The sequence below is a fragment of the Falco rusticolus genome, chromosome 3 (assembly GCF_015220075.1).
Source record: "Falco rusticolus isolate bFalRus1 chromosome 3, bFalRus1.pri, whole genome shotgun sequence".
NCBI lineage: Eukaryota > Metazoa > Chordata > Aves > Falconiformes > Falconidae > Falco > Falco rusticolus.
Window position 1 is genome coordinate 72,092,921 of NC_051189.1, and position 23,943 is coordinate 72,116,863.

The window sequence follows — 23,943 nt, forward strand, 5'->3', positions numbered from 1 at the left end:
TCAGCAGACGTAGTCTGGGGTATCTAGGTGGGCAGTCTGCACAGACCTGGGGTTCAAGTCCCTTTAAGATTTCACACTTCTGCTGCAGAAGTACAGTATACACTTTGCCGGTAAGTGCATGCTCAAGGAAGGCCAAACCAGATGCTATGCCACAAAAAGACAGACATTAGCACTCTACACAAGAGCCTAAAAGGGATTATCATTGGCCTTTCCGGAAATGCTGACGTATTATTATTTTAACCCACTAAATGCCTACCAGCTTCGCTCCCTCCCACCCCCCAAATAAATTACTAAAGCCAAAAGGGTTAGTTCGTGTCCCACACAAAGTTCCAAAGCTGCATGTAGCCCAAGGACAAGAAAGAAGTTATTTCCCTCATCTCTATGCCTCAGGCAGTTTATAAGAATGCAACCATAGCTCAAGCAAAAATATTCAAAATTCAGTATACTTAAATAAAGTTTTAGGCCGCTAACTTTTTAGACAGCCAAGCTTAGTATAGATATTTTTATCTACATAGCAAGAGAAAAAAAAATTAGCACGTGTGTCTATTTGTCAGTGCATGGCACTGAAGGCTGCTCAATTCTTGCATTTATTTCAATAACATATGGCTGACCTATGGGTAATCTTAGAAAGATTTTCAACTTCAGCGTAAAGATTTTCAAGGGAGGCAGAAATCCCCATATTCCTTTGCATCTCTTTGAACAATTAAATAGCCTCACACTAAACCGAGCTGTTAGCAAAGCCAACACTTTTAAACACAGTATTTTTGTGAACCAGAAAAGCACTACACAGCTAAGGCAAGAGTAAAGAACACGATCAATGATTCATTGAAGTTAGCAGATGGGACTCAATATCCACAAATCAGTCGAATCAGTAGGTGTCATTTTTGCACTGTCACTTTCTCAGAGTATAACTGTACTTTAATCACATTTTAAATTCCTCCTGCCAAAAAAAGGTGCATTCTTATGCCTACGAGTAGATGACAACCTTTAAGAATTGTTTTTAGAGAAATACATAGAGCACACCTAAATAACACCATAGATCCCTCAAGCAGCTCTGAACAAGAAGTATTTCTAGGTATTGTCAACACCTTTCCTAAGGATGACACGTGCAGTTACACTATGAAAGAAACTGCACAAATCCCTTCTCCTCCCCAGGAGGCTGAAGCACCATCACTGCCACCAGTCCAGGCTTTCTTTTGGAGGGCGAAGGATGGAGGTGGAGGGGATGATAAGGTTACTGAAATGCTCCTAGAAGGTAAGTCTGGTAACATCTTACTGCTTCAACTGTCTCTGACCTTGTCAGTTAGCAATCCAGCACAAAACAACAAAAAAACCCCCAACAAACCAAAGCTGTACTGGGGTCTGTTCAAGGTACTGGGTAATGGTGGTTGTTACCTTTCATGCCGGTGATCACAGAGAGACGCCAGCTCAGGTGCAAGCTCCAAGATAACTGGAGGAGGGTGACTACTCTCTCAGAGGCTCCCAAGGGCTTTGCTGCCAACTGATGCACTCCCTATGGGAGCTCCTACAGCTCCCCCCAGGAAATACAGTTCCCCATGGGAGACTGCAGCATCTCCACATCAGGATCTTTCCATTCAGCGGGTAACAAAGCTGTTAGGGAAGACTGTGGGGAGACTCGGTTCCTGTACGTTTTGTATGCCCACAGGGATCAGGATTTTTTCCTCCAGTGAAGGCAATTCTACAGAGACTGATTAACTGAATCACAGATGGCAGCAAGACAAGACTGTTGTGATACAGGCTCGATGCAAAGCAGCTGTGTGGGAATGCAGCTCAGCTAGATCTGCAGAGTGATCGAGTTACCAGCAAAAGTACTTCTAAGTTGCATTGTACTGGTAATCAGGAAGGTATTTCATACATCGTTGCCTGGCAAAAAGGTGCAGTCTGGTCTTCCTAGTAAGATAGGCAGCAGGTATTTGCTGATTTTTCAGAGGAAGCAGGTATTTGCTGCATCATCTCCGCCTTCGTCCTTTCCAAATGAGACTACAGTAATGTGATATACATGGAGCTATAGTTTATATTTATTTGTAAGCTGCAATTAGCATAGAAAGTTGTTGACTCTTAAAAAAAGGAGAAGAGGATTCTGATACTGAACGAACAAAAATTGCTTGTGAACCTGTGCTGCTCTAAATGGACCTCCAGATTAAAAATTAACAGGTTGGTTTTGACATACAGAATCCTGTGTGATCTGGGAGCACACAACACCAGCTCTCTCTCCCATCATCACAGCATCATAGTTTTCATCAGATAAAATGTGGAAAGACATGCTTCAAAGCACACACTATTTGCAAGTCGACGACTAAAAACTAAAGCACTTTGGTGTTCTCTTTTTTTGCTATGCAACATTTCAAGAAATAAAAAAGTCATCCTTTGCTGCCTTTAACACTCCCAAGATGTCACTTGGAAGGTGTAATTCACAGCAGCTTTGCCTGTTCTCCTACCCTCTCACAGAACTCCTTCATAAACAGCATCCCCTAGAATAAAGAGTCTAATAGAAAGCACATTTTAAAGGCTACCAATTCTAACTGAATTCTACCAAAATCCCAGCATGATTTTGGCAGAAAAACACCTTCATACTGAGTCAGTGGGAAAGCTCAGAACCTCACGGACGCCCCTCCTCAGCAGCCACGTACCATTCCAAAGAAGCCTGGTCTGTCCTCAGGTACATGAAGCTCTGGGTACACGTTCTCCAAGAACCATTTGAAGTCCTTACATTTCAGCTTCTCCCGAAGGAGTCTCCTTTCTGTCACATCTCCATATGGTTCCTGAAAGGAAAAAAAAAAGAAAAAAAAAATTAAAAAAACCCCAACCAGAACAGATGCTCTCTTCTAAATTATCTATATACATTATTAGGAACCGTATGCTTAAGTGAGGAGTAGGACTTCCAGCCAGGAAAATCCCCATGTTTGGGTGCTGGATTTGATTTCATTATCCTGACGTTTGTTAGATGTTGACAAAAAAGAACTGGAACGGTGCACGTAAAACTTCTAAATATGCTAGAAGACAGTTCATCTGAGAAAACTCCCCGAATTTGCAAGTAAGGAAGCCCTTGAACACAGATTGCTGGGAACTGAGGTGTATTGGAAAATAAAACTTCCTTTAGCTGGATAATTGAAAAACTCAAAAGCAGTGAATGAATCTTAAGAATTTTAAATTAATCTACCGTCTATTTGCAAATTACCTGTACAGACAGTTTTACACTTAACTGATGAAATTCATAAAATCTGCTAATGTTTCCTTTGAAATTCATAGTTTCAGGGGGTGGGGAATATGAAATATTAAAATTCCAGAGAAAAGCTTTCATTGCAGACTTCCCTGTCTATAGATCGGAGCAGAGTTCACATCTTTTTATGTCTGTCTTCAAAAATCTATCTTTATATTGACTAGGGACTTCAGTCACGCATGAGATAGCACTTGCAGCCCCCAGATTTTTGCAGGTTACTTGACACACTCTTTCATCAAACCACAAATATATTTGCATTTCTCAAAGCTGTGGAAATATCACTGAAAACACAAAGAGGATGTAAAATAGAGACAGAGGTGCCTGCTTGAATAAACAAACAGCATGACATATTAGCTCTGAGGTCCGAACATTAATCTTGCAGTGAAACTCCACAGAACCAAATAGTGCATCAATCATTTTTCCATTATGCTACGGAACTGAATATTTGGGTTAGATGAAGTAAAAGTGTCTGAACTCAAATGCTGCAACAAGTGGTGTACAGAGTGCTATGGAAACCACAGCGCACTGGTGGCAGCTTTGATACATACAGAAAAACGGCGTGTCTCAGCTTACATCCACTGTGTTACAATAAGCCAATGTGCAAAACTTCCCATACTAACACACATATATCCTTTCAGGTTAAAGTCCTGTCATTATAGATATCAGCTGCCCAGAACTTTACAAGAAAAATTGTCAGCATTTATTGCTGTTTTCTCTTTGCACATGACAAACAGAATCAGCATGGCGTTGCCTGTGAGCTCCTGCCTTCGGACACACAAAACCTGTATTTCTCTGAAAGTCAGACTAATAATAAAACCTAAACGGATTTTATGATGTTAAAGTAAAACAATTATTACAAATGCATGGACTATAATAATCCAATTACCCAATTTAATCCAAAGGAACACGAGATGGAAACTAACTAAATTCAGCTTCCCCTGTGCCCTCCAGAGTATCTTTTAAAAGCCTAATGGTTTCCAGAGCACTTTTTCCCCCAGCATGTCTATGGGGGTAGGCCACTCAAAGGTGTGGGGAGCTCCCTGTCCCCCTGCCCGGTCCCCAAGCTCTGGTCCAGCACCGCCAGAGGTAGATGCTCAGCAGCCCACTTCTCCCCATGCACAAAATCAGAAAGCCACTTGCAAAACTTCCCGTGCAGAGAGAAGTGCCTGGGGAGACTGCGCACTCCCAGAAACAAGCAACAGCAGAGATTTCTTTCTTTTAGGCCTGAATTTTGGGCTTCGTGCCAGAGGTACATTTAAGTCATTTCTAGACACTGTGAGGATTTTTCAGTATTATTGTCTTCCAGCCTACAGGCCCCTCACAATAAATATATCCAAGCTGTGAAATTGCACACTGCTTTGCTGTTTTAACCTACTCAGTTTTCACAGTATTTATCTCCTGAAAAATCTGGCAAACAAATTATCTTGTATTTTCTTTCTCATGGAAAATAAAAGTATTAACATTAAAAAAAAACCCAAACAACAAAACCCAGAATTGATACTTCAAACATCTTACTAGCAACATTTTCATCTGAGTTCCTAGGACTGATTTTAATTAATTTAATCTTTGCAATATTGATTTTCTACATTTTTTTTTTTAATCAAACATTGTGCGGCACTAAATCAGACAGAAAAATTGATTTTGTCTTACATCAGTCCGAAGTTTTACTATTATCACAAGACAGGTAATTTTGATAAAGATTATTACCATGCTGTTCACTGAAGTATCTACTGACCATTGAAACTTGTTGATTAGCATTCATTAATTGTGTTTTGTTCTGTAATTCTTTATTGATAGAATCCTGCATCAGCTGTTCCATAGAAGTGCACATTTTTGGCTGAACAGCTCCTCTTTACTTGGGTTACCTTGCTTAACTTTATTCCTTCATTTATTCACTCCTTTGTTTAATACTGACACAGATTTGGCTGCCTTCTAGTCTTAAAAAAAATCTGATTTTTATAATTAAATTATTTTAAAACACCCATAAATTTAAAAAAATACAATTAACTAGATATACACATTTATTCTATATTTGAGAAAAACTTTCAGAAGAAATAATAAGCAAACATAAAAAGCAATTAATGTTAAATATTAGCTTAATTAGTAGTTATTTCATTTAACTCAAATTCTACTGAAATTCCAAGAACAATGGACTTGAACTCACCAGGCGAGCATGTGGATTTCGGTGGTAATAAAGTTCTTTGTACTCATCCATCCACACTTCAGCTGCACGCACGCTGTTTGCCAAAGCTTTGGACCGTGAGTACGGAGCTTGTTTGGGGAAAACATGACCTACATGGGAGCAAGGGTGGATCTCAAGACTTCCTCCACACTGCCATATCTGAGCAAAGAATTGACATTGTGCATCATTAATTGCAATCTTTGCAAGCAGAAGGATATAATCATAATAAGACTTTGTAAATTTAATATCTTCTCAAGAATATCACACCATACTACAAGCAACAGAATAATTTTGTGTCTCATTTGATGAATAAGCTGGATAAAATGACATCCTTGTGAACACAGAGCAAATCACTGGGACTAACAAGGAGATAACACTATCTCTGGTTTTATCTGGTGTGCAATTATCCCTTTCTTAGCTTTACTTTCTCTGAAGGCATGATAAGAAGCGGTCCACAATATTTCTGCAAGTCTCACTGTGGTCTACAATTAAAGGTATACAGGCACCACTGAAAAAAAAGGGAGAGAGAGGCATGTTCCTTGTCTGCCTTAACCATGCGACTAGTCACCTTGGAAAGAAACCGATGACCAACAACTGATTGCTTACCAGAACTCTTTGCCCATATTCTACTGGAAAGTTGACAAAACTTTCATTGTTTTGTCATATCACTGGAGAATGATACCAAAGATGTGTTCCCATTTCTACGTTCACCATTTCAGAAGACAGGCACAGGTGCTGGGTTGTAAAACAAAATTAACGTTTTTCATTGGAAAACTGACCTGAAAACCCAGACCCAAGGCATGAAAAGAAAAGGCGAAGTAATTCTCTGACTCGTGGTGGTCCAACCAACATTAGTGAAACAAGCTCCTCTATCTAAAGCAATATTCCTACTCGCTGTCAAGGGAAGTACTTGAACCCAAGCATGGAATTAGCAGAAGTCACTCTGCCCTTGTGCTCATCCTTGTGTCTTGGGCTCCCCAGGTCAGGAAACGTATGGCCCTCCAAATAAAGACCACAAATGACCACCAAGTGGATACATCAGCCTCAGCACTCTGCATATTTTTGAAATTAGACTCTTTTCCTTTGAAAATCATGGACTTTTGGCATGATCCATTCTGATCTCAGGTTTGAGGTAATGAAAGGAAAGCACAGACAGGCACTTCCTATTTAATACCGTGTGCGACCACAATGTGGCAGACACCCCGTTCCTGAAGGGTGCTTCAAACAAGGGTTGTGCAGTTCAGTCAGATGGGAGGCAAGGTAGGACACGTTGCTGCACTTGAACTAACTTGAGGCTGTCACCAATGGCTCCGATAAACTTTCTGTAAAAGATTTCTGAGAACTGGTACTCCAGCAAGCTAATTCTCCTCACGTATTCAAACCTGCATAAGTGGCACTTTGTAAATGGAGGACAAAGGAAATTAGGTGGGATATGCGTAAGGGCAGAGGTTTGCTCCCTGACAATCTTCTTGTATGACACACACATGAACACAGCAGGAGCAAAAGCTGTGAGTTGGCAAATAAAACTTTGGTACTTAACAATAACAAGACATCAGTGATGGGACATGTCCCACCTCTCTCCCTGGGACTTTTAGGGATCTAGAAAGTCACTACAGATGATGGCTTTCAGCATACATAAGATGGATGCTGTCTACAGACTGCTTTTTTTGTTGGTTTTTTTTTCCCTTTAAAGTTACTAATGATTTCTCCCAAATTTCTTAATTTAGAAATCAATGAACATTGCCTCCACTGATTTGGTTTTGGATAATGATGTCAAACCTTTATGCGTGGCACAATACTGTGCTTAAAAAAAAAACCTGTAAACATTCTTAATATATAAGTTTACTTCTAAAACAGTTTCCTTAAAGGCATAAGGAATTCATCATTCAGCTACAGGAAGCACTGGATATCTTTACTTTCTGGACTTAAAACTTTAATTTCTTGCTTTTCATGTGAGGTTTCTCTCCTTTTTTGTTGCTTTTTGTTGTCATATAAACAGAAAGATGCTTAAAGGAATTATACAAGAAATCTAGAATTATGTACTGATCTTTCAAAGAATTTGCATATTTTCACATGTAAGTTATACTACTGCCATTTTGAAATTGCTATGAAACCAGCTATCCACTTTCACTTTAAGTTCTCCCTTTTTGAGATTTGTTTCAAAACAATAGCTTCCTTACATCATTATTTCTATATCCAAAATTTTTTTTAAGTTGAAATTTATCACACAAGATTTGTCAGCAGCTATTAAGCACCATAAATTTAATTTATTAAAGTTTAACAGTTTCCGTATTTTTTATATACCATATAAGCGTTTTTTTAATTGACCATTACTGTTTTGATCAGTCTTGTTTTTAAACAAGACGTGAGGAATGGACCATAAAGACTACTTAAGTAAAAATGTACAGTTAAGAAGGAAGCACATTCTTCTACTTTTCCATGATAAAGTCTGATTTAAATGGAGTAAAACAGACTGACCGTACCTGTGTTAAACTGCTGACAAAGAGAAATCCACAGCAGCTGAATTTTCAATAATTAAAATTCTGAATTTCCCTAAAAAATAACTGTAGGTTGCTAAACAATGCTCATTAAATTCTGCTTTTCATTAAAACAGTTCAAAACTTCTCCTGTCTTCCTATTACAAAAAAAAAAAAAAATATTTCAGCTAACCAATTCCTCAAAAGATTTATTTATTTTTATTTTGATGGAAAACTTTTTGACCTCTTTATATAATCAGGTACAAATGAACAGACATAAAATAAAGCAAGGAATTCAAAAGAGAAATTAAAGTTGTTTATTAAATGCAAACTAAGTGACTCCGGAGAATATTCTTCTGTAGCAGAGAACCACATTAGATTTTCTTAATATTTTGCAAGCTGACATGCATGAAAATATGTTTCTTTACTAGGTCTGGCTACCTGGCAGTTCTCATTATAGAAGTGTATTCTATTCCTTCACCACAAGAAGAAAACAAGGTGACATTCCTTTCTACTTTCACTTTCATCTTGATACATGCAGACTATCAGCATTTTTTTCTTTTCTTTTCAGAGACAGATAGTGGCGTTATGAAAAGCTACAGTAAATGTTCAAATCTCTCCTTGGGATCTCCATCCCTGCCAGGGTCTCTGGACAACTGACCTGATGCCGGGGCAATGTACAGTAAAGCTCTATAAGCTCTACCACCTGCATTCTAATGTTTTAGGACTCTCTGGAAGAATAAAAAATAATTTTAAAAAAAAAGAAAAAGGACGCTATCCCCTGAACAAAGACAAACTGTGGAAAACACTCTGTTCCTGCCCCTTTCTCTGCTGCCGTTTTGCTTGCTGGCTGGTGGCTGCACCCCACAGTGTGGTGCTCATGCATCATCTGCTGGGAGGGAGCTGGGTGGGCAGAGGGGCCTCCCCAGCCACATGAACCCATCCCAGCTGCTCCCACTGCAAGACAGATTTCCAGATACATACAGGAAGAAACAATACAAAAAAAAAAAAAAAAAAAGATTAGAAAAGAGACGACTCCAAGCGATCAGAGGCATGTATCATCCGGGCTCACAGACAGTAAGGTTTCCAACAGAAGAAAGGACTTAACAGTAAATAATTTTGCCTTTTTGCATGTGTGGTTTTCTCTCATGCCACGATGGTGGGTTGAAGGACAGACTACAGGTGTATCAAGCATTGAACCCCAGGCACAAACTTATATTGCAGTGCCACTAGCAGGACCAAGAGCATGGGGCAGGGGGTGAGGGCGGAAAGCTGCATCCAGGTTCCCCTCATTCCATGTACAGGAGAGAGAAAATGAAAGGACGTGTTTTGCATCCCTCAGAAAGCGGAGTTTCAATGCCCATTATGCCCATGAAGTGAAATTTTACCCAGCCAAATAGCGTTAAGCGATCCAAAAAATCAAGGCACACAGACTCCATCCTGCATTCAGCACACAGCCTTCATCTCTCTTAGTCATCAGGCTTTTAGGTGAAGCTTTGTCCTTGTTGTGCTTCTCAAAACCACAGGGAATTTCTTCAGCTTAGAAAAATCAAAGCATGAGAAAGAGGAGGCTTGAGGACAAGTCCCTTCATGTCATCGGGAGAGGGTGGTTTTTTTCAGAGATGAGAACAATAATTTACAGCGTTTTTCCATATCCCTGCTCCTAATTTGCAGGTCTGGCAGGTCTAGAAATCACAGTGACAACAGAATTAACACGGATTTATCCCTCTTGACCTTCTTGAGCACTGTGGGCAGCCAGAACAACACAGTCAAACAACATCACAGCACTCTGCTCTCTTCCACAAAAATCGTCACTGCAGGAAGCACAAGTACAGGGGCTCAAAATCAAATACAGGAAATCACGTTCTGTACAAACACCCAGATCCTACTGGCAATCTGCACTAGTAAAATTAACATGCCCGGGCATATTCACCGGCCATTGCACATTCTGCTCTGCCAAACTGCTGGCCTCCCAGAAGAGTCGCTCGATCCACCTGCAGCCTGCAGGCACCCTACGCTGGCCGCTCTCCTTTCCTCATTTAAATGCTTCCCCCACCTGCCATGAGCCACCTCCCCGCTCTCAGCCCGGTGCAGGACAGCCTGCACGCCGGTGGCTGCCAGCGGATGGCCCTGAGCCCCCGGGCTGGTGCACCCGCGTGCCCGCTCAGCCCCTGCGGGCACGGCAGCACACCCGTGAGCAGCCCCCAGCACGCCGGCTGCAGGGGACTCTGCTGCTGCTCCTGCTGCGCTCCCGTGTGCCAGCCAGCCTCTGATGCCTCCTCCGGCCCATGAGGTGGTCACATTTCTCCATGCTGAAGGAGTAAAGGCACTGCTCATACATGGTGCTGCACCCCATGGCGTCAAACACCTGGTTCAGGAGAACCGGTAACATCAAAAATGAGACCTGCTGCCAGAACCTGGTGGAGGTCAATGGCAATGACAGCCTGGGTCTAAAGCAGCAGCAGCCAGTGCAGGGCCAGTGTGTCATACAGGGCAGGGCTCAGGCTTGTCCTGTCTGCAAGGCTTCATCTCCCCAAAAGAGAGACATGCGGAACAGAAAGCCAAGAACTGCTTGTTCAAAGAGGGCCGTCCGAGTCTTTCTATAAGGAGTTGTAGAAAGCACCCACAATCCATCTCAGAGAGAAGAAAACCACTGCCATCTGCTACTTCCTACCGGTTAGGGGGCAACTATCTCGGTGTCACCAAATCTGTGGCAACCAGGGTGACAGAAGACTGCAGACATTTCAACAACATGAAGCAGATCCTGTCATATCCAGTTGCGTCAACTGTGGCTGTTCCCAAGCTTGCTGCTTTGGGGGTACAAAATTCTGCTAAGAGGCAGAGCACACAGTACTGCTTTCAAGAGCAGCATTCTCTCCAGCTCACGGGTTCTTAGTCCGGTTGCACGTGCACTAGCAGCACAAAGAAGTACCTGCAAGAGCCGGTCTTGCTCAGGAGATGCACATATCCAACATGCTTGACACAGTTACGCTACGTTTGTGGGAGACAGTGTCATGCTCTCCCATGTAGCCTGCTGCTAAACTGACACTCTCCTATCTAGGCTTATTTGCTGCTGCAACAGCGTCACAGCTGAGAAAATAAGAGACACAGCAAGCCCCAGTCAGCCAGCATCTGCACCCAAAAATGCATGATTTCCTCATTGTCATTACCCCTTCCAATCCCTCAGTAAGCAAGAAAACAATTTTCCCTTGCCAGAGTTAGCTGGGGAAGGCATCCGCCACCAGGCTGCTTTCCAGCTTAAACTGCCTTGGGTTGTGACTGACGAAGAGCACAATTATTTCTCTGGCCTCCAAGCATGAACCTCTATTGCTATTTCTGGCTCCCTGAGCAGCCTCTTAAAAAGAGGCATAACAGTAATTTCATCCAGAGCTATTTCACAGCTCCTGACCCCGTGACTAAGCAATTACCCCACGAAGAAATCCCTTCCCGTGGAAAGAGGGGACCCACTGCAACGCACACATCAGCGTGGGCTACACCAGAACTGGAGTCAGCTGGGAGACTTCAGAAGCTCACAGAGCTGATGGAGGTGGGCGAGTTGCTTTGAGCTTCAGGTAGAGGGATGCTGAATTTACTGACCGAGACAAGTAGGCTGTGTGTTTGGACTTACGTGTCAGGAACTTTTCCCTGTGTGAGAAAGGAGGTGGTCATGAATTCAGATCAAACAGCATCTCCAGCTGAGAAATCCCCCTCCAGAAAGAAACCATGTCAGCTCTAGGTCTGTGCTTATTATCCTCCCTGATCCTTTTCTTTCCTTATTTTTGTGCCCTTTTTGCTAGGATTTCTGCACTACAGGCAGTGGAAGACAGAAACAGCAGCCAAGAAGACTCCATGCTCCTCTGGTTAACAGGCAGACATCAAGTGAGAGTCTGCCAATGCCTCCTTTCTCAAGAACATGGGTTTTTTAACATTAAAATACCATTTATCCCTGAAGTCTTCTGTCACCTGGTTAAAAACACCAAAAAACAACCAAACAAAAAAATCAACCCTCCCGTCCCACAATCCAGTCACACAGAGAAATGCAAATATGACCATAAACCACACCTGATAATGAGTAGAAAAACACGGGAAATCCAGGATGATAAGTTGTGAACTCCTTGCAAGCCAAAAATGGCCCTGCAGTGTACCTCTTACACCACCACTGCATTGCTTCAGCAAGCCAAGTGTGATACAGAGCAAACCACAGGCAGCCTGTGCTCAGTGGGAATTAGCAGCAGCACAGGTAACAGCAGAGTTGAGGAGAACAGTTTGCTCACCAGTCTTCTATCTCCTCTCTCTTCCCCTGCCATAAATCCATTCCAGCTACCCATCTGCCTCACACCTGAGCACTGGTCCACCCTCTGGTGCGGTACAGCTCTACAGTTTCTGGAGATTTTCCCCATCACCTTTTATAACCTTTATACAAACCTTCCCTGAAGTGAGAAAGAATAAAGCCTTAAAAAAAGTGCAGGGCTGCCTTGTCCTGCCCCACTGGTAACTGCCACCAGCTGCCTCCTGCTCACGATCAACCATGGCGAGAGCCTTGAGTCACACAGGAGAATTATAAATGTTTCTTTCCAATGATCTTTTTCAAGCCACAGAATGTAAACTCCATTGCAAATATCACACACCACTACTTACATTTTATTCTGTCATTCAAAACAAGGATATGTTTTTAAAAACTGGTTTTAAACGGCTATTTTGATGGATAATACAGCTATAACTAAGTGTGAGAACAAGGAAAAAGAGATTCATATAACCATCTCCCAAAATATTCTCTTCTTAACACTTGCTTACATTACAGCTATCTCATTAAGTAAAAGGGTGTGAAGAAAGAAATAAGCAACTTGTCTTTACTCTCAGGAAAAAAAAAAACTTTCCAGTTGAGCCACTTACCCTAAATGAGAATTCAAGGTTTTCTCCACCCCAGACTTCCATTCCTGTGTCATACGAACCAAGATAATCAAAATACTTCTTACTCACAGAAAACAATCCACCTGCCATGGTTGGAGACCTATCAAAGAGAATAGCAACTCTGAATTGAATAAAAAGCAAAAAAAATAACAAAGCAATGCAACGGATATAAAAAAATTCAGTAACTTCTTATTTTCCATTTTCTCAGTCTTTTCTGGATACAGAGTAACAGCCAGCTATTGACTGGTTATCATCAGGTCATTTAAATTCAATTTTTAAATGTACCTGAAACAAGCTCCAGAACATATTAAAATGAAAATATAATAAAATCAGAGAAGATAAACATTGTGTTAATATAAATTTTTGCAATCAGTGTCTTTATGACTAGTAAATGATTAGTCTCTTACTTTCACGTAGTAGACCATAAGCTTTTTTGTGGCCAGATTATATTAGTCATCTCTGAAATTCTAAGTGCAATACCCTCACATATTTTACTTAAGTAAAAAGTAAACAAATATTTGTGCTTTAGTATATAATAACAACTTTCCTGATCCCATTAATATCAAGTGGAAAAACTCTCAGACATCAATTGAACAGAATTAAGTAAATACAGCCTCTGAAGAGGTACTTTTTTCTTTCTAAGAAAATCTGCTCATCTGTTTGTTTGGTTTTTTTAATTTTTACGAAGTTTGAGGGGAAAAAAAAATAAAAATAACAGGGGTCAAGACCAGACCCTCATTGAAGACCACAAGGCCCAGAGCAACAGCATACTTAAGGGATGTACTTTCAGTAGTGTAGTGTGTCCACACATATATAAATTTTGTATTTGTTCAGTATTGTTCCTAATTGTTTGCAGTCTTAGAAAATGTCCCTTTTCAAAGTGCCAAGCATATTATGCTGGTTGGAACTAAGTGCAGCTGACACTTTATAAATTTTACCAAATTGCAATATTAACAAATGCTAGGTGCTGTGATCAGTTACTCTTAATCTATCAAAACTAATTTTACCAACCATCTTTTTGAAGCAACACTGTCTTACACTGTCATATGTTGTTTCAAAGAACGGAATCAGATGAGCTGAGACAAGAAAAAAAATAAACAAACTCCAGAACCAGTCAAGCTCTTTTGTCTCACTCCAGATCTCATTTTTCCAAACACAGCTGTTCATGACACCACTCTCAGTGCTGCTGCTTTCTCCAGACGCTTGCCAAGCTCACAATCCTTGGGCTACCATGAAGCTTCATCTCTCATCATTTTCCCCTTGGCATGCCAAAGACAATTCTTCTTGGCATGGAGAAGAAAAGCGTCATATTTAAACTAAAGGCTTTAAAAACATTTTTTAAGGAGGATGTGGACTAATATATGCTGAGAAAAAATAAATTACTGCCTCACTTTCTCCATTTGAAAAAAGAAAAAGTTCTCTTAACTGAGGATAAGTTGATTAATATTTGTGAAGTACTGGGTATTATTATCATGATAAACAACCTAGAAAAGACTGAGAAAAATTAATCATTCTGTATTTGTTGTAGTCCATAAGGTAACAGATCATAAATAAAAGCAAGAACTGACACAATCATGGCATTAAAAAATGCCAAATAGCTGCTTCATTTCTTACAACACACTGCTGAAGTACAGCAGCTTCCAGGTTGAACACAACAGACCCTCAGCTACCAGGATTTTGTCTACAGTGTCCATTTTCTAGATGCACTGTTTGTAATCTTACCTCTACCTCTCCTAAAAATACAGCATGGGACAACGAATAATACCTACTGACTGCAATGCATCATAAAATAAAACAAAAACAAAACCCACAAGGAAGACATTGAGATGAGCTCCTGTGAGTTAGACCTTGAGAGAAACTGGTGTTTAGTTACATCATTTCATCCCAAGAAAGAACTGGCAAACTGGTTCACCTCTGAAAACAGCACAAGGAACCACCACTATCGCTACAGCACAGACAGCCTTCAAAACTACTTTTGCCTTCTTACTGGTTGATGATTTTTTTCCTTCTTTCATCGTTGACCATGGTACATTTTTTACAATGCGGATCTCTCTGCTTTGCATAGAGGACATCCCTGAGTGTTAATCAGTTACAGCCTTTCTGCTTGATGATAAGCATCTGTGGGAGTTTGCCTGCAGGAGTCAAGAAACTACATGTGCAGTAAGGATTCCATATGGAAGATTACCCAGGAATTTCACCTTTTAGCGCAATACTTTTCCAGGAGCATGGTGACCAGGACCTATTTTGGAAAAAAAGGGGAACTAAACAAAACACATGATTTTTAGTAATATGCTCATTTCTCAAGTATTTTTCAGCACCTGACATTTCCAAGTGAAATCAAAAATGCCTGTAACGTTCACAGTTTCATAAAGTACATAAAAAGTTAACCTGATCACATCGGTCTTGGACTTGCGCCGTTTCTGTTCTCTTTCCGGGGTACTGTGCCAGGTGAAGACCAGCCTCCAGTCAAATCCACCAATCTGTGGCTCACCAGCATTCCCCAAGTATTCAAATGTGTTCCAGTCAATAACATCAATAACAGGGCACACAACAGCTGATTCTTCTTCCGCAATCCTAGCATGTTTTTAAAAGAAAAGGGTGACTTCCATTAGAAACTTCTCTCAAAAACTAGAACTGTCAAGAACAGAGAATGTTTACAGATAACCAAACACAAGAGTTTTGCTCCTTTTCAACTCATGCTGCAATACAAGGAAATAATGGCTACAAGAATAACCACCGATTTCTTGCTGAAAATGCAACAGGATGGACTCAGCTGTAGGCACCTGGCCAAGCATCGATCTTCCTGGACAGTGGGAGCGAGGTATGCCAGATGGCTTGAGAGAACACATTTGGCATCTGCCTTGGCTGCCATTATTCTCAACAATGTCTATTTTGTTTTGTACAGGTAGCAGTGTTTAAGATATCGAGAGAGCGGCCTGATTGTATAGTTCTGCAAAGATGAATAATAAATTAGCTAGCCTCTTGGCTCTTAAAAGTCATGGTTGATCTTGCAACTGTGATCATCTACAGAAAGTTATACTGAGCACTACAACAGTAACTCAAAAAGAAGTTATAAGCTTAAACAAAAAAACCTCCATGTAACATGGGAATTGGTGAACAGTGAAACAAACCTGAAGGAGACCTCCAGAAACCCTGGCAACACAGGAGATAAAAAGGAGAAACAAGATAGTACTGCAGAATGACACACCTATCAGCAATCCTGATCTAAGGTAGTTAAGATTTTTATCACACTAAGCATATATCAGAGCCTAGGATATTTCTTGCAGGTCTACTTCTGCAAGGAGACAAGCCCCTTCCTCCCATTTCTCAATACCATGCAGCATTTTCCAGATTCTTTTCCAAAAGCATTTGCCCTTACAAAAGTCAGTGGGACCCTCTGCCCCTACCGCAACTTCTGGAGAGGCATCTCTCAGTACTCGGAGAGATGAACTTCAAGCATGCAAGCTCAAGCTAAGGTCTTTCCCCTAAATCACTCCTTGGCAATCTTCTCTACACTACTCTTAGACATCTCCCGTTAGTTCAGTGAAACAAGGTGACTTGTTTGACTTTCAGATGCTTGTACTTCTAGCCCTGCATCTTCCAATTTTCATATTCCAGAGAATAAGGAAAACTGAACAAATTATATTGGCGAACAGGGAAAAGATATGATGCATCTATCATTTGAGGCAAGCTAGTTCCTCATGGGATTAAGCTTAAAACCTGCCAGCTGACCAAGGAGTTCTGATTCTGAAATCAGAGCAGTCTGTGGTGGTTAAATGCAGCAGAGAGCAGCAGCGGTTTCAAAGAAGTATTGTCTGAGCTGGGAAAGACTGCCTTAAGTATGCAAGACTCTTGTTGCTGGAGGGAAGATGCAACACAGCTGTTTTCTTCTCAATGATGACCCATTGAAATCTTGTTTGGTAGAGCACACAAAATGGCTTTTACAGATATTATCTCCTGTTTTGCACAAAACTTATGTACAAAGCAACTAGAATGATAGGTACACAGAGGAAAAAGAAATTCCAGTAAAATGTAAAAATGTTCTGTTGCTTCTGTAAAGGAAAAGGAGTAAAAATTAAGTAGCTTTCATGTGATTTCAGTTATGAAAGGAATCAGGTAAGTGAAAAGCCATCACCCGTCCTGTAACTTAAGAATTAACTAGATGGCCCAATGCATATGCAGCTTACAAATGCACCTATGTTTGCACCATAAAATGCCAACACTTGCATTGCTCCCATACATTTAAATCAGATATGCCATGCAAACATCCCCTTAGAGATGTACGTCTGCATCTAGAGCAAGGGCAAAAATTCCAAGACGCATCCAGGGCTAACTTTTTACAGGCGATTTATTAGACGCAAAATTATCCAAATCCTTCCTCAAGACTGCCATCTAGTGGTTTGCTAAAGAAGTGAAGAAATTACAGAATCTTGTCCACAGTTACGTAGTTTCTTCAGAGGACAGTCATTAAAATCATGCTTATTATTTTACCTTTACCACTTTTCCTTTATTCACACTATCTATACTGCTCATAGTGAATCCACAGTTATCTGGAATGCTGTCGGTGTGAAATTTAGAAACAAGGTAAATATGACAATTTTAAGAAAAAAAAAAAGTTAAAGTATCATTCCAGATACAATTTCAAATGGACAAGGGGAGTTTGAGAACACAAGTTCCGCTAGGAATAAGGAAGACTTGCACACCTCAAGATAGCATGTGGTTTTGGAAATCTTTCCCCAGTTTGCGTAGGGCTGTTTTTTCTGGTCTTTCTTTGAAGTCTACAATACCTGGTGGGAAACTTTATAGGATGCAAATGGAACCACTGACCTTGAGAAAAGGATTTCTTTCTAATTATGTTTTACAGAGAGCTGGGTTTCTATACACAATATCCGGGAGGCCTGATTCAGGTACTGCATCTATCCGTACATGCTACTGGTATCCAAAGGGGTAAAGATGTAAGCTGTCAGCAAGAGGGGCAAAGGCAATACAGCCTCGTGCATGTGAGGTGGGGGTGGCAAGGTGCTGAGGCAAAGTATACCAGCGGCTGAACCAACAGTAGGAAAAGTGCATGTATGGCTGCTGACCACACATGGGTGAGGCTTCAAGAACATCATAAACAGTCTAAGTTGTACTAGAGAGCTAGTATTCTGCGGTTTAGGGATTTTTGCTGGGGTTAGGGGGGGTTTCTTTGGTTTTGGTTTGGTGTTGTTTTTTTTTTTTTTAATTAACATAAGTCTTCTGAACTGCCCAACACATCTGCAGTATAGATTAAAAAAACCTACACAGCTGTAAAGTACAATGTCCCAGGACAGATGGTGTCCAAGTAAAAATCACTGTTGACATAACATTAACTCCTCCTCATCCTACTCCATGATGCTTTATACCAGAACCAGTTTGGAAACAGGATTTGGAAACAGGAAACAGATTTGCTCAGGCCTAGGAAGGCTGATTTTATTGACTTATCTTCCAGTCTGCTTACATGCACACTGCCCTGCAGTCCTGTCTCAGGACACGCATCTTTCCAGACCTTCTCATCCACCACCCAGGCTGACAGAAATAGCTCATCATTCCCAAGGTAGTTTCAAAGCTGGATTCTTCAAAGAGGATTCTTCTTCCTGAAAGCAAAACTCTCCCTTCTCTGAAGAAAAAGAGCAGACTGGTCTTTGGGAGAAAATAAAAATCCACCTCCTGATCTTCCACGCTTCCATCTGTTACCCCACTGCCAGGAGACAAACATTCGCAGCGCCTCAGGGACCAGACTAAGGTAACCTTCAGTAAACGACTGCGAAGAGTCATTTTTTCCACTGCAGAAGTGTGCCGAACTGTCCCTTCTGCTTCTGCAACGGGAGAGAAAAGCAGCCCAGAGCAAAACCTCACCTTGCCAGCAGTGGCTCCAGCCAGCCCTCGTGACATTCGCAGTGGCAGTCCAGGAACGTCAGGATGTCTCCTTTTGCCACAGATGCCCCCAGCAGCCGGGCTCGAACCAGCCCCTCGCGCTTATTGGCACGGATAAGACGCACCTTGCGCAAGCCAGCCACGTAGTTTTCCAAAGTCTCCTTTAAATGTTCTGTAACAAACAAAAAAAGAAAGGAAGAATATAGTTCTGGAACAACTAGTTTACATCATGCTACAGAAAGCTGTTTTTTCAGTAACATATTACTTACAGCCTTTAAGATACCAGCATTTTCAACTCCGATTCTGCTATACTGTCCACATTAGGAAAGGTCAAGAAAAAAAAAAAAAACAGCACGTGGATGGACACATATCACGGTTATTTTTAAGAAACTGAATGCTTCATATTTGCCTCTAATCAATTTCCAAATTGTTAAGTGCTTCTCAAATGTTACATAAAACGTTTTCCATGTAAAAGTTTTATTCTTAACACAATTAATCTGTGGCAGAAAATGCCAGAATTGTCTTTGTGTCCCACAAGTCAAATGAAAACAGATAAACAGGTAACTCTTGCTATACTACATACCGGGGCAACCTCGGAGCAATCAAAACTTGCTCACATTAGGAAACCTGAAATGCTCTCATCAGGCTGTAGGTTATCTATACATCCAAGCACCCATGTTACAACACAGCAAACATGCTTCCCCACTGTAAACTAAATTTGGCCCAGAAGTCAAATTTTTTCACTGGCACACTACAAGAAAACCTATCTTCCAGTTGAATGCCTATGTTGTATAATTTTATGGTATGTTACCTAAACAGCGTATCTTTTTCTCCTGTGGACTGGCTGACCAAAACCACCCATCAACAATCAACATTATTTAGAATTATTCTTCCTACCTTTGTCACTGTAATCATCTACAAGGATAATTTCTTCCAAAAGTATATCTGGAGATGTCTCAAGAACACTATGAACAGTTCGCAGAAGCGTTGACCAAGCCTCATTATAAAAAGCTATCACAACGGAGGTTTTCGGCAGGTTATAATAATCGTACTTTTTCTCTCGGCATCTGTAAGGGAGGGGATTACATTTAGTACAAGTGCAAAACCATTTGTTAATTTTCAGAAAACTATTCTCAAATGCAGATGTTGTATCCTATTTACTAACTGTAAGCAAGAACATCTAAAGGATATTAAAAGAACTGTACATACGAAGAAAAGTCATGCAAGCACTTTCAGGAAGCTGGTCTTCCAGAAGTCCCATTTCTGCAGCAGCACTATGTCTAAAATTCTGCAATCCCCCAAAAAATCTAAACAGAAAAATAATAGGAGGCATTCTGGGCTGGTGTACGTGCAGTAGCTGGTTTTGCACATTATTACCTCAAGTAGAAGATCAAGCAATGGCCAAAACATGCCTCAAATTACAGGGGGGAAAAAAACCAAAATAAAAAGAAAACCTAAGTGCAGTAGAAACGGTAGCATAAATTACTGATAACTTGTGCTTTGGAAAATAAAACAAGTGCTAGACAGTAAAAATATAACTGTAAAGGAACACCAACATATAAAGGAAAAAAAAATAGCAACAGAACTGAGATGTATGTACACTGAAGCAAAATTTGGGAAGACCACAGAACTGCCAAGATGTAATAGTGAAATCTGCAAAAAACAGACAGAGACATAGAAATGCATGGTTTTGGCTCTATGGAGAGCCAGGAAGTTTGCAAACCTTTGGATTAAGCTCCAGAATGTATTTCCTATAAACATATATATGAACTTCCCTAAACGAATGTAAGGATGCCAAGAAACTTATAGTTGAGCCAAAAGTGTATGTAAATTGTTAAGGATTTCCCTGAAATAATTTTAAAATAAAGACGGCATTTATTACTACTTTTCCCCTTCTCTTCGAGCATTCTGCGTAAGCAGTTTTGTTAAAAAACAACTGAAATGGTTTAGAGATAACTGAATTTTCTTATGTCTCCAGCTTACTGCCTGGAGTCACCAAGGCTTGTAAGGGTCAGAAAGACATACTTCAGCTTCTGTGGACTGCCTGGTCACAACAGACACCGAAGCAGGTAGGATACCCCTCCTACCAAAACAGAACAGCAGTGACTCCTCCAAAGCCCATACTACAGGGAGCTAAAGGGGGAAACCAGAACTGATCAGTAGAAAACGTAACGGCAAAATCCCCTAGGTCAATGTAGGGGAACCAAAGGTCCCCAAAACACCCAGAAAGAGACATTAAAAGAAAAGTGCTTACCTACAGCACATTGAGAATATTTTTACTGGCTATTTAATGCTGTTCTGTTTGCAATAAAAAAAATACTTCTTATAGGTTTCTTTGAAGATTAGGCACTATCTATCAAGAACTGTGGTACAGAAAGCAAAAAAAAAAATCCAAATCTGCATATTCCTAAAATTAAAACGGGGGGGGGGGGGGGGGGGGGGGGGGGGGGGAAGTCTGTAGAGTATTTTTGTAACAAATACCTGAAAATGAGGAAGCAACGAGAAATGACACTTGGGCAGAGGAGGCACACAGAACACTGCTTGCTCCTCAAACAAAACAAATGCAAGGGATGCTACGAAACAACACTCATTGCCCATTGTATATGATCCATATGCATATACACATACAGATATACATAGACAGGTAGATACACGTTACACATATAGTGAAATGCAAAGATGCCCATCCCTCCAGGCTGTAGCTTGTCCTGAGGCAAACAAGGGCATTCACACAGAGAACTGCCTCACACCAGCAGTTGGTAACAGAAGTGATTTATTTTGCCAAATGTTCATGTATTAACACATTAAAAAAAAGAGTGACATTTTAATTATTTTTTAAAACGCTGAAAAACCTACTGTATGAGTCCAATTCTAGAAATACATATTTACTTTACCCTATTGAAAAACATTTATGCTCAGTACTGCCAGGAGATTTTTTTTCTCATACATCACAGTTACTTGTACCAGCTAATTTCAGTTAATTTCTCAATGGGTAGGTAAAGATCCCATTTCCAATGTAGAAAACTGAAGGAAAAAAGAAATAAATAGAAAACCTCCAGGAAAGCTTTCTCTAGAAAATATGTCAGAAAGATTCACAGGATAATAATGTTGTATTCCATTATTTAAAAAGGGAAATCCAAAAGGTCTAAAGAAGCTTATAAGCCTAATTATAGATTAAAGACTTCAATGGATTTGACTGAAAATTACATGCCAGAGACAGGACACACAATTTGGCACAGGGGAAGGCAATCCCCAAACCGTCTGCGATTCACTGTGCATTGCCACCTCCTGCGTTGAGCTTACCCTACACTGTGGAAAGGGGTCAGCCTCCTACGGAACATACCAGAGTACGTTTCTTAGGTTTCTGAAGTCAAGAAAGAGGCCAAAACTAAAAAGTGTGGTTTATTTACTAGCTCCATGGTGGAAGACAGCAGGCAAGAGCAGCGCAGTGACTCACAGGGCAGCAGCAGGGCAGGCTGCCCAGAGCCGTGCCCGCCGCCCCTGCAGCCCCCAGCGGGCTGGCGGGACGAGGCTGACCGCCCGCCGAAGAAAGAAACCCTGCATACCGACATACACAGAGCACAACTGACGTCTCAGCTTTCTGTTATATTAAGTCTATTTTGGTGAAAACTAATCCTCGTGTATAGCCTAACCAAAATTTTGTAACTTTTACTTTTAAAAAATAAGACAAAAATTAGTTATTCAATTTCTACGCAGATTTGCATGTTTATCTCAGAAATTATTTCCAAGACACACATTCCTTACTAGATTGCTACGAGATCTCAACCATTAGCAGTCTCAAATATCGTTGCTTAAATGAAGCATACTTTTCCTTACCTTTCCGTACTGAAAGAAATTTCAAAGAGTTTTTTCTAAATCCTAAAAAATAATCCCATTGGGGAGATTACAAACTCAGGGCATTTAAACCCTGGAAAAAGAATACTGTAAGAAAATCTTAAAAAAAACCCCAAATGAATCCCTGAAATGGAAATGCTTAGAAGTACTGCTGAATAACAGTTAAGTGGCATGCATATGGACACTAAACATTACCACTTCACAAGATACACAAAGCTTCAAAAAAGACACTACAAGCATGCAACTTGACTTAAAGCCTAGTAGTTTTAATTCAGTTTTACCATTTCCCAACTCCTATTTACAACAGAACCACCTTAGCAGTCTTGTGTATTCACCTTTGCAAACTTCAGGATGTATTTTTATTCTCCATGTGTCAGCCAAATACCCAAGCTCCTACTTCCCGAGTGAATCATTTCACTCCTACTTCAGGTTATTCAGAAAAACAAATGTGTATCAGTTACGGTATGTCATCAAAATGACAGGGGGTATACAAACCGGTGACAGCAGTCCCAAAATATGGTTTTGCAGATACTGGGAAGATACTTATACTGCCTATACTGCCAGCTGCTTTCGGCTTCTGACTCAGGCACTCTTCAGTGCCACCCTCAAATGCGTAACACTGGCCTTTCCCAATATAAGGGATCATGTTAAGACAGGATTAATTGCAACTCATGTTAGCCATCTAAAAGCTAGGTGCCATCTTCCAGCTGAGCATCCATAAAGATGGATCCAAGAAGGTGACTCAGCCCATCCTCCTTAAGCCGTTCACCTAGAATAAAGAAACGGGCTTTGTGGGTCCCCACCTCCCCCTTGTCTACAGAGGTTTAAATAGAGCGCTTCTCTAGTTAACTTCTGTGTTAACTTCTAGTTAACTTCTCTAAGGCTAAAGTTAAAATGACAGGAAACTACCTGTAGTCTGTACTATTGGCTGTCCGATACATCACCTTGAACCTAATTATCATAACTACCAAACGGTTCACAAAAACATTAACACAGACATGAGGAAATGGGCTGCCTGTAAAGGCAGCACTTCCAAGCATGGGCCACGAATGCAAAAGCACCAGCATTTGGAGTCTGACACGGTCTTCCACTACTCTCATTATCTTATTCAACCACAGGAACTTTACTATTTACATAGATAATAATTATATATATTGACAAAAAAACCCACCTAAGGTAAAAATGTGTTCATGGTGAATGGGTTCATTTTCTCCAGAAAAGTACACCTATCTCTGGTCAGGCTGATTTTGGAAAAAGTTACCAGATACCAGTACCAGCCACTGAGGAAAAACCTATTGCCAGTACACGTGAGTAGTTTTTTTAGAGCCAAGAAAAGAAAGGCATAAAGTTTTAAACAGAACTCTGATTTCACTGAAGAACAC

At 40.7% G+C, this 23,943-nt stretch overlaps 1 protein-coding gene across 1 annotated transcript in view; it reads right to left on the minus strand.

Moving 5' to 3' along the window:
* GALNT12 (polypeptide N-acetylgalactosaminyltransferase 12) overlaps window positions 1–23,943 on the minus strand; it is a 49,903-nt gene that overhangs the window by 16,605 nt on the left and 9,355 nt on the right. Inside the window, exons 2-7 of the mRNA XM_037381533.1 lie at window positions 19,604–19,773; window positions 18,689–18,878; window positions 15,200–15,385; window positions 12,794–12,911; window positions 5,406–5,582; window positions 2,652–2,783 (exon numbers count right to left, since the gene is read on the minus strand). Of these exons, the coding sequence (XP_037237430.1) occupies window positions 2,652–2,783; window positions 5,406–5,582; window positions 12,794–12,911; window positions 15,200–15,385; window positions 18,689–18,878; window positions 19,604–19,773 (973 nt within the window). The remainder of the gene's footprint in view (window positions 1–2,651; window positions 2,784–5,405; window positions 5,583–12,793; window positions 12,912–15,199; window positions 15,386–18,688; window positions 18,879–19,603; window positions 19,774–23,943) is intronic.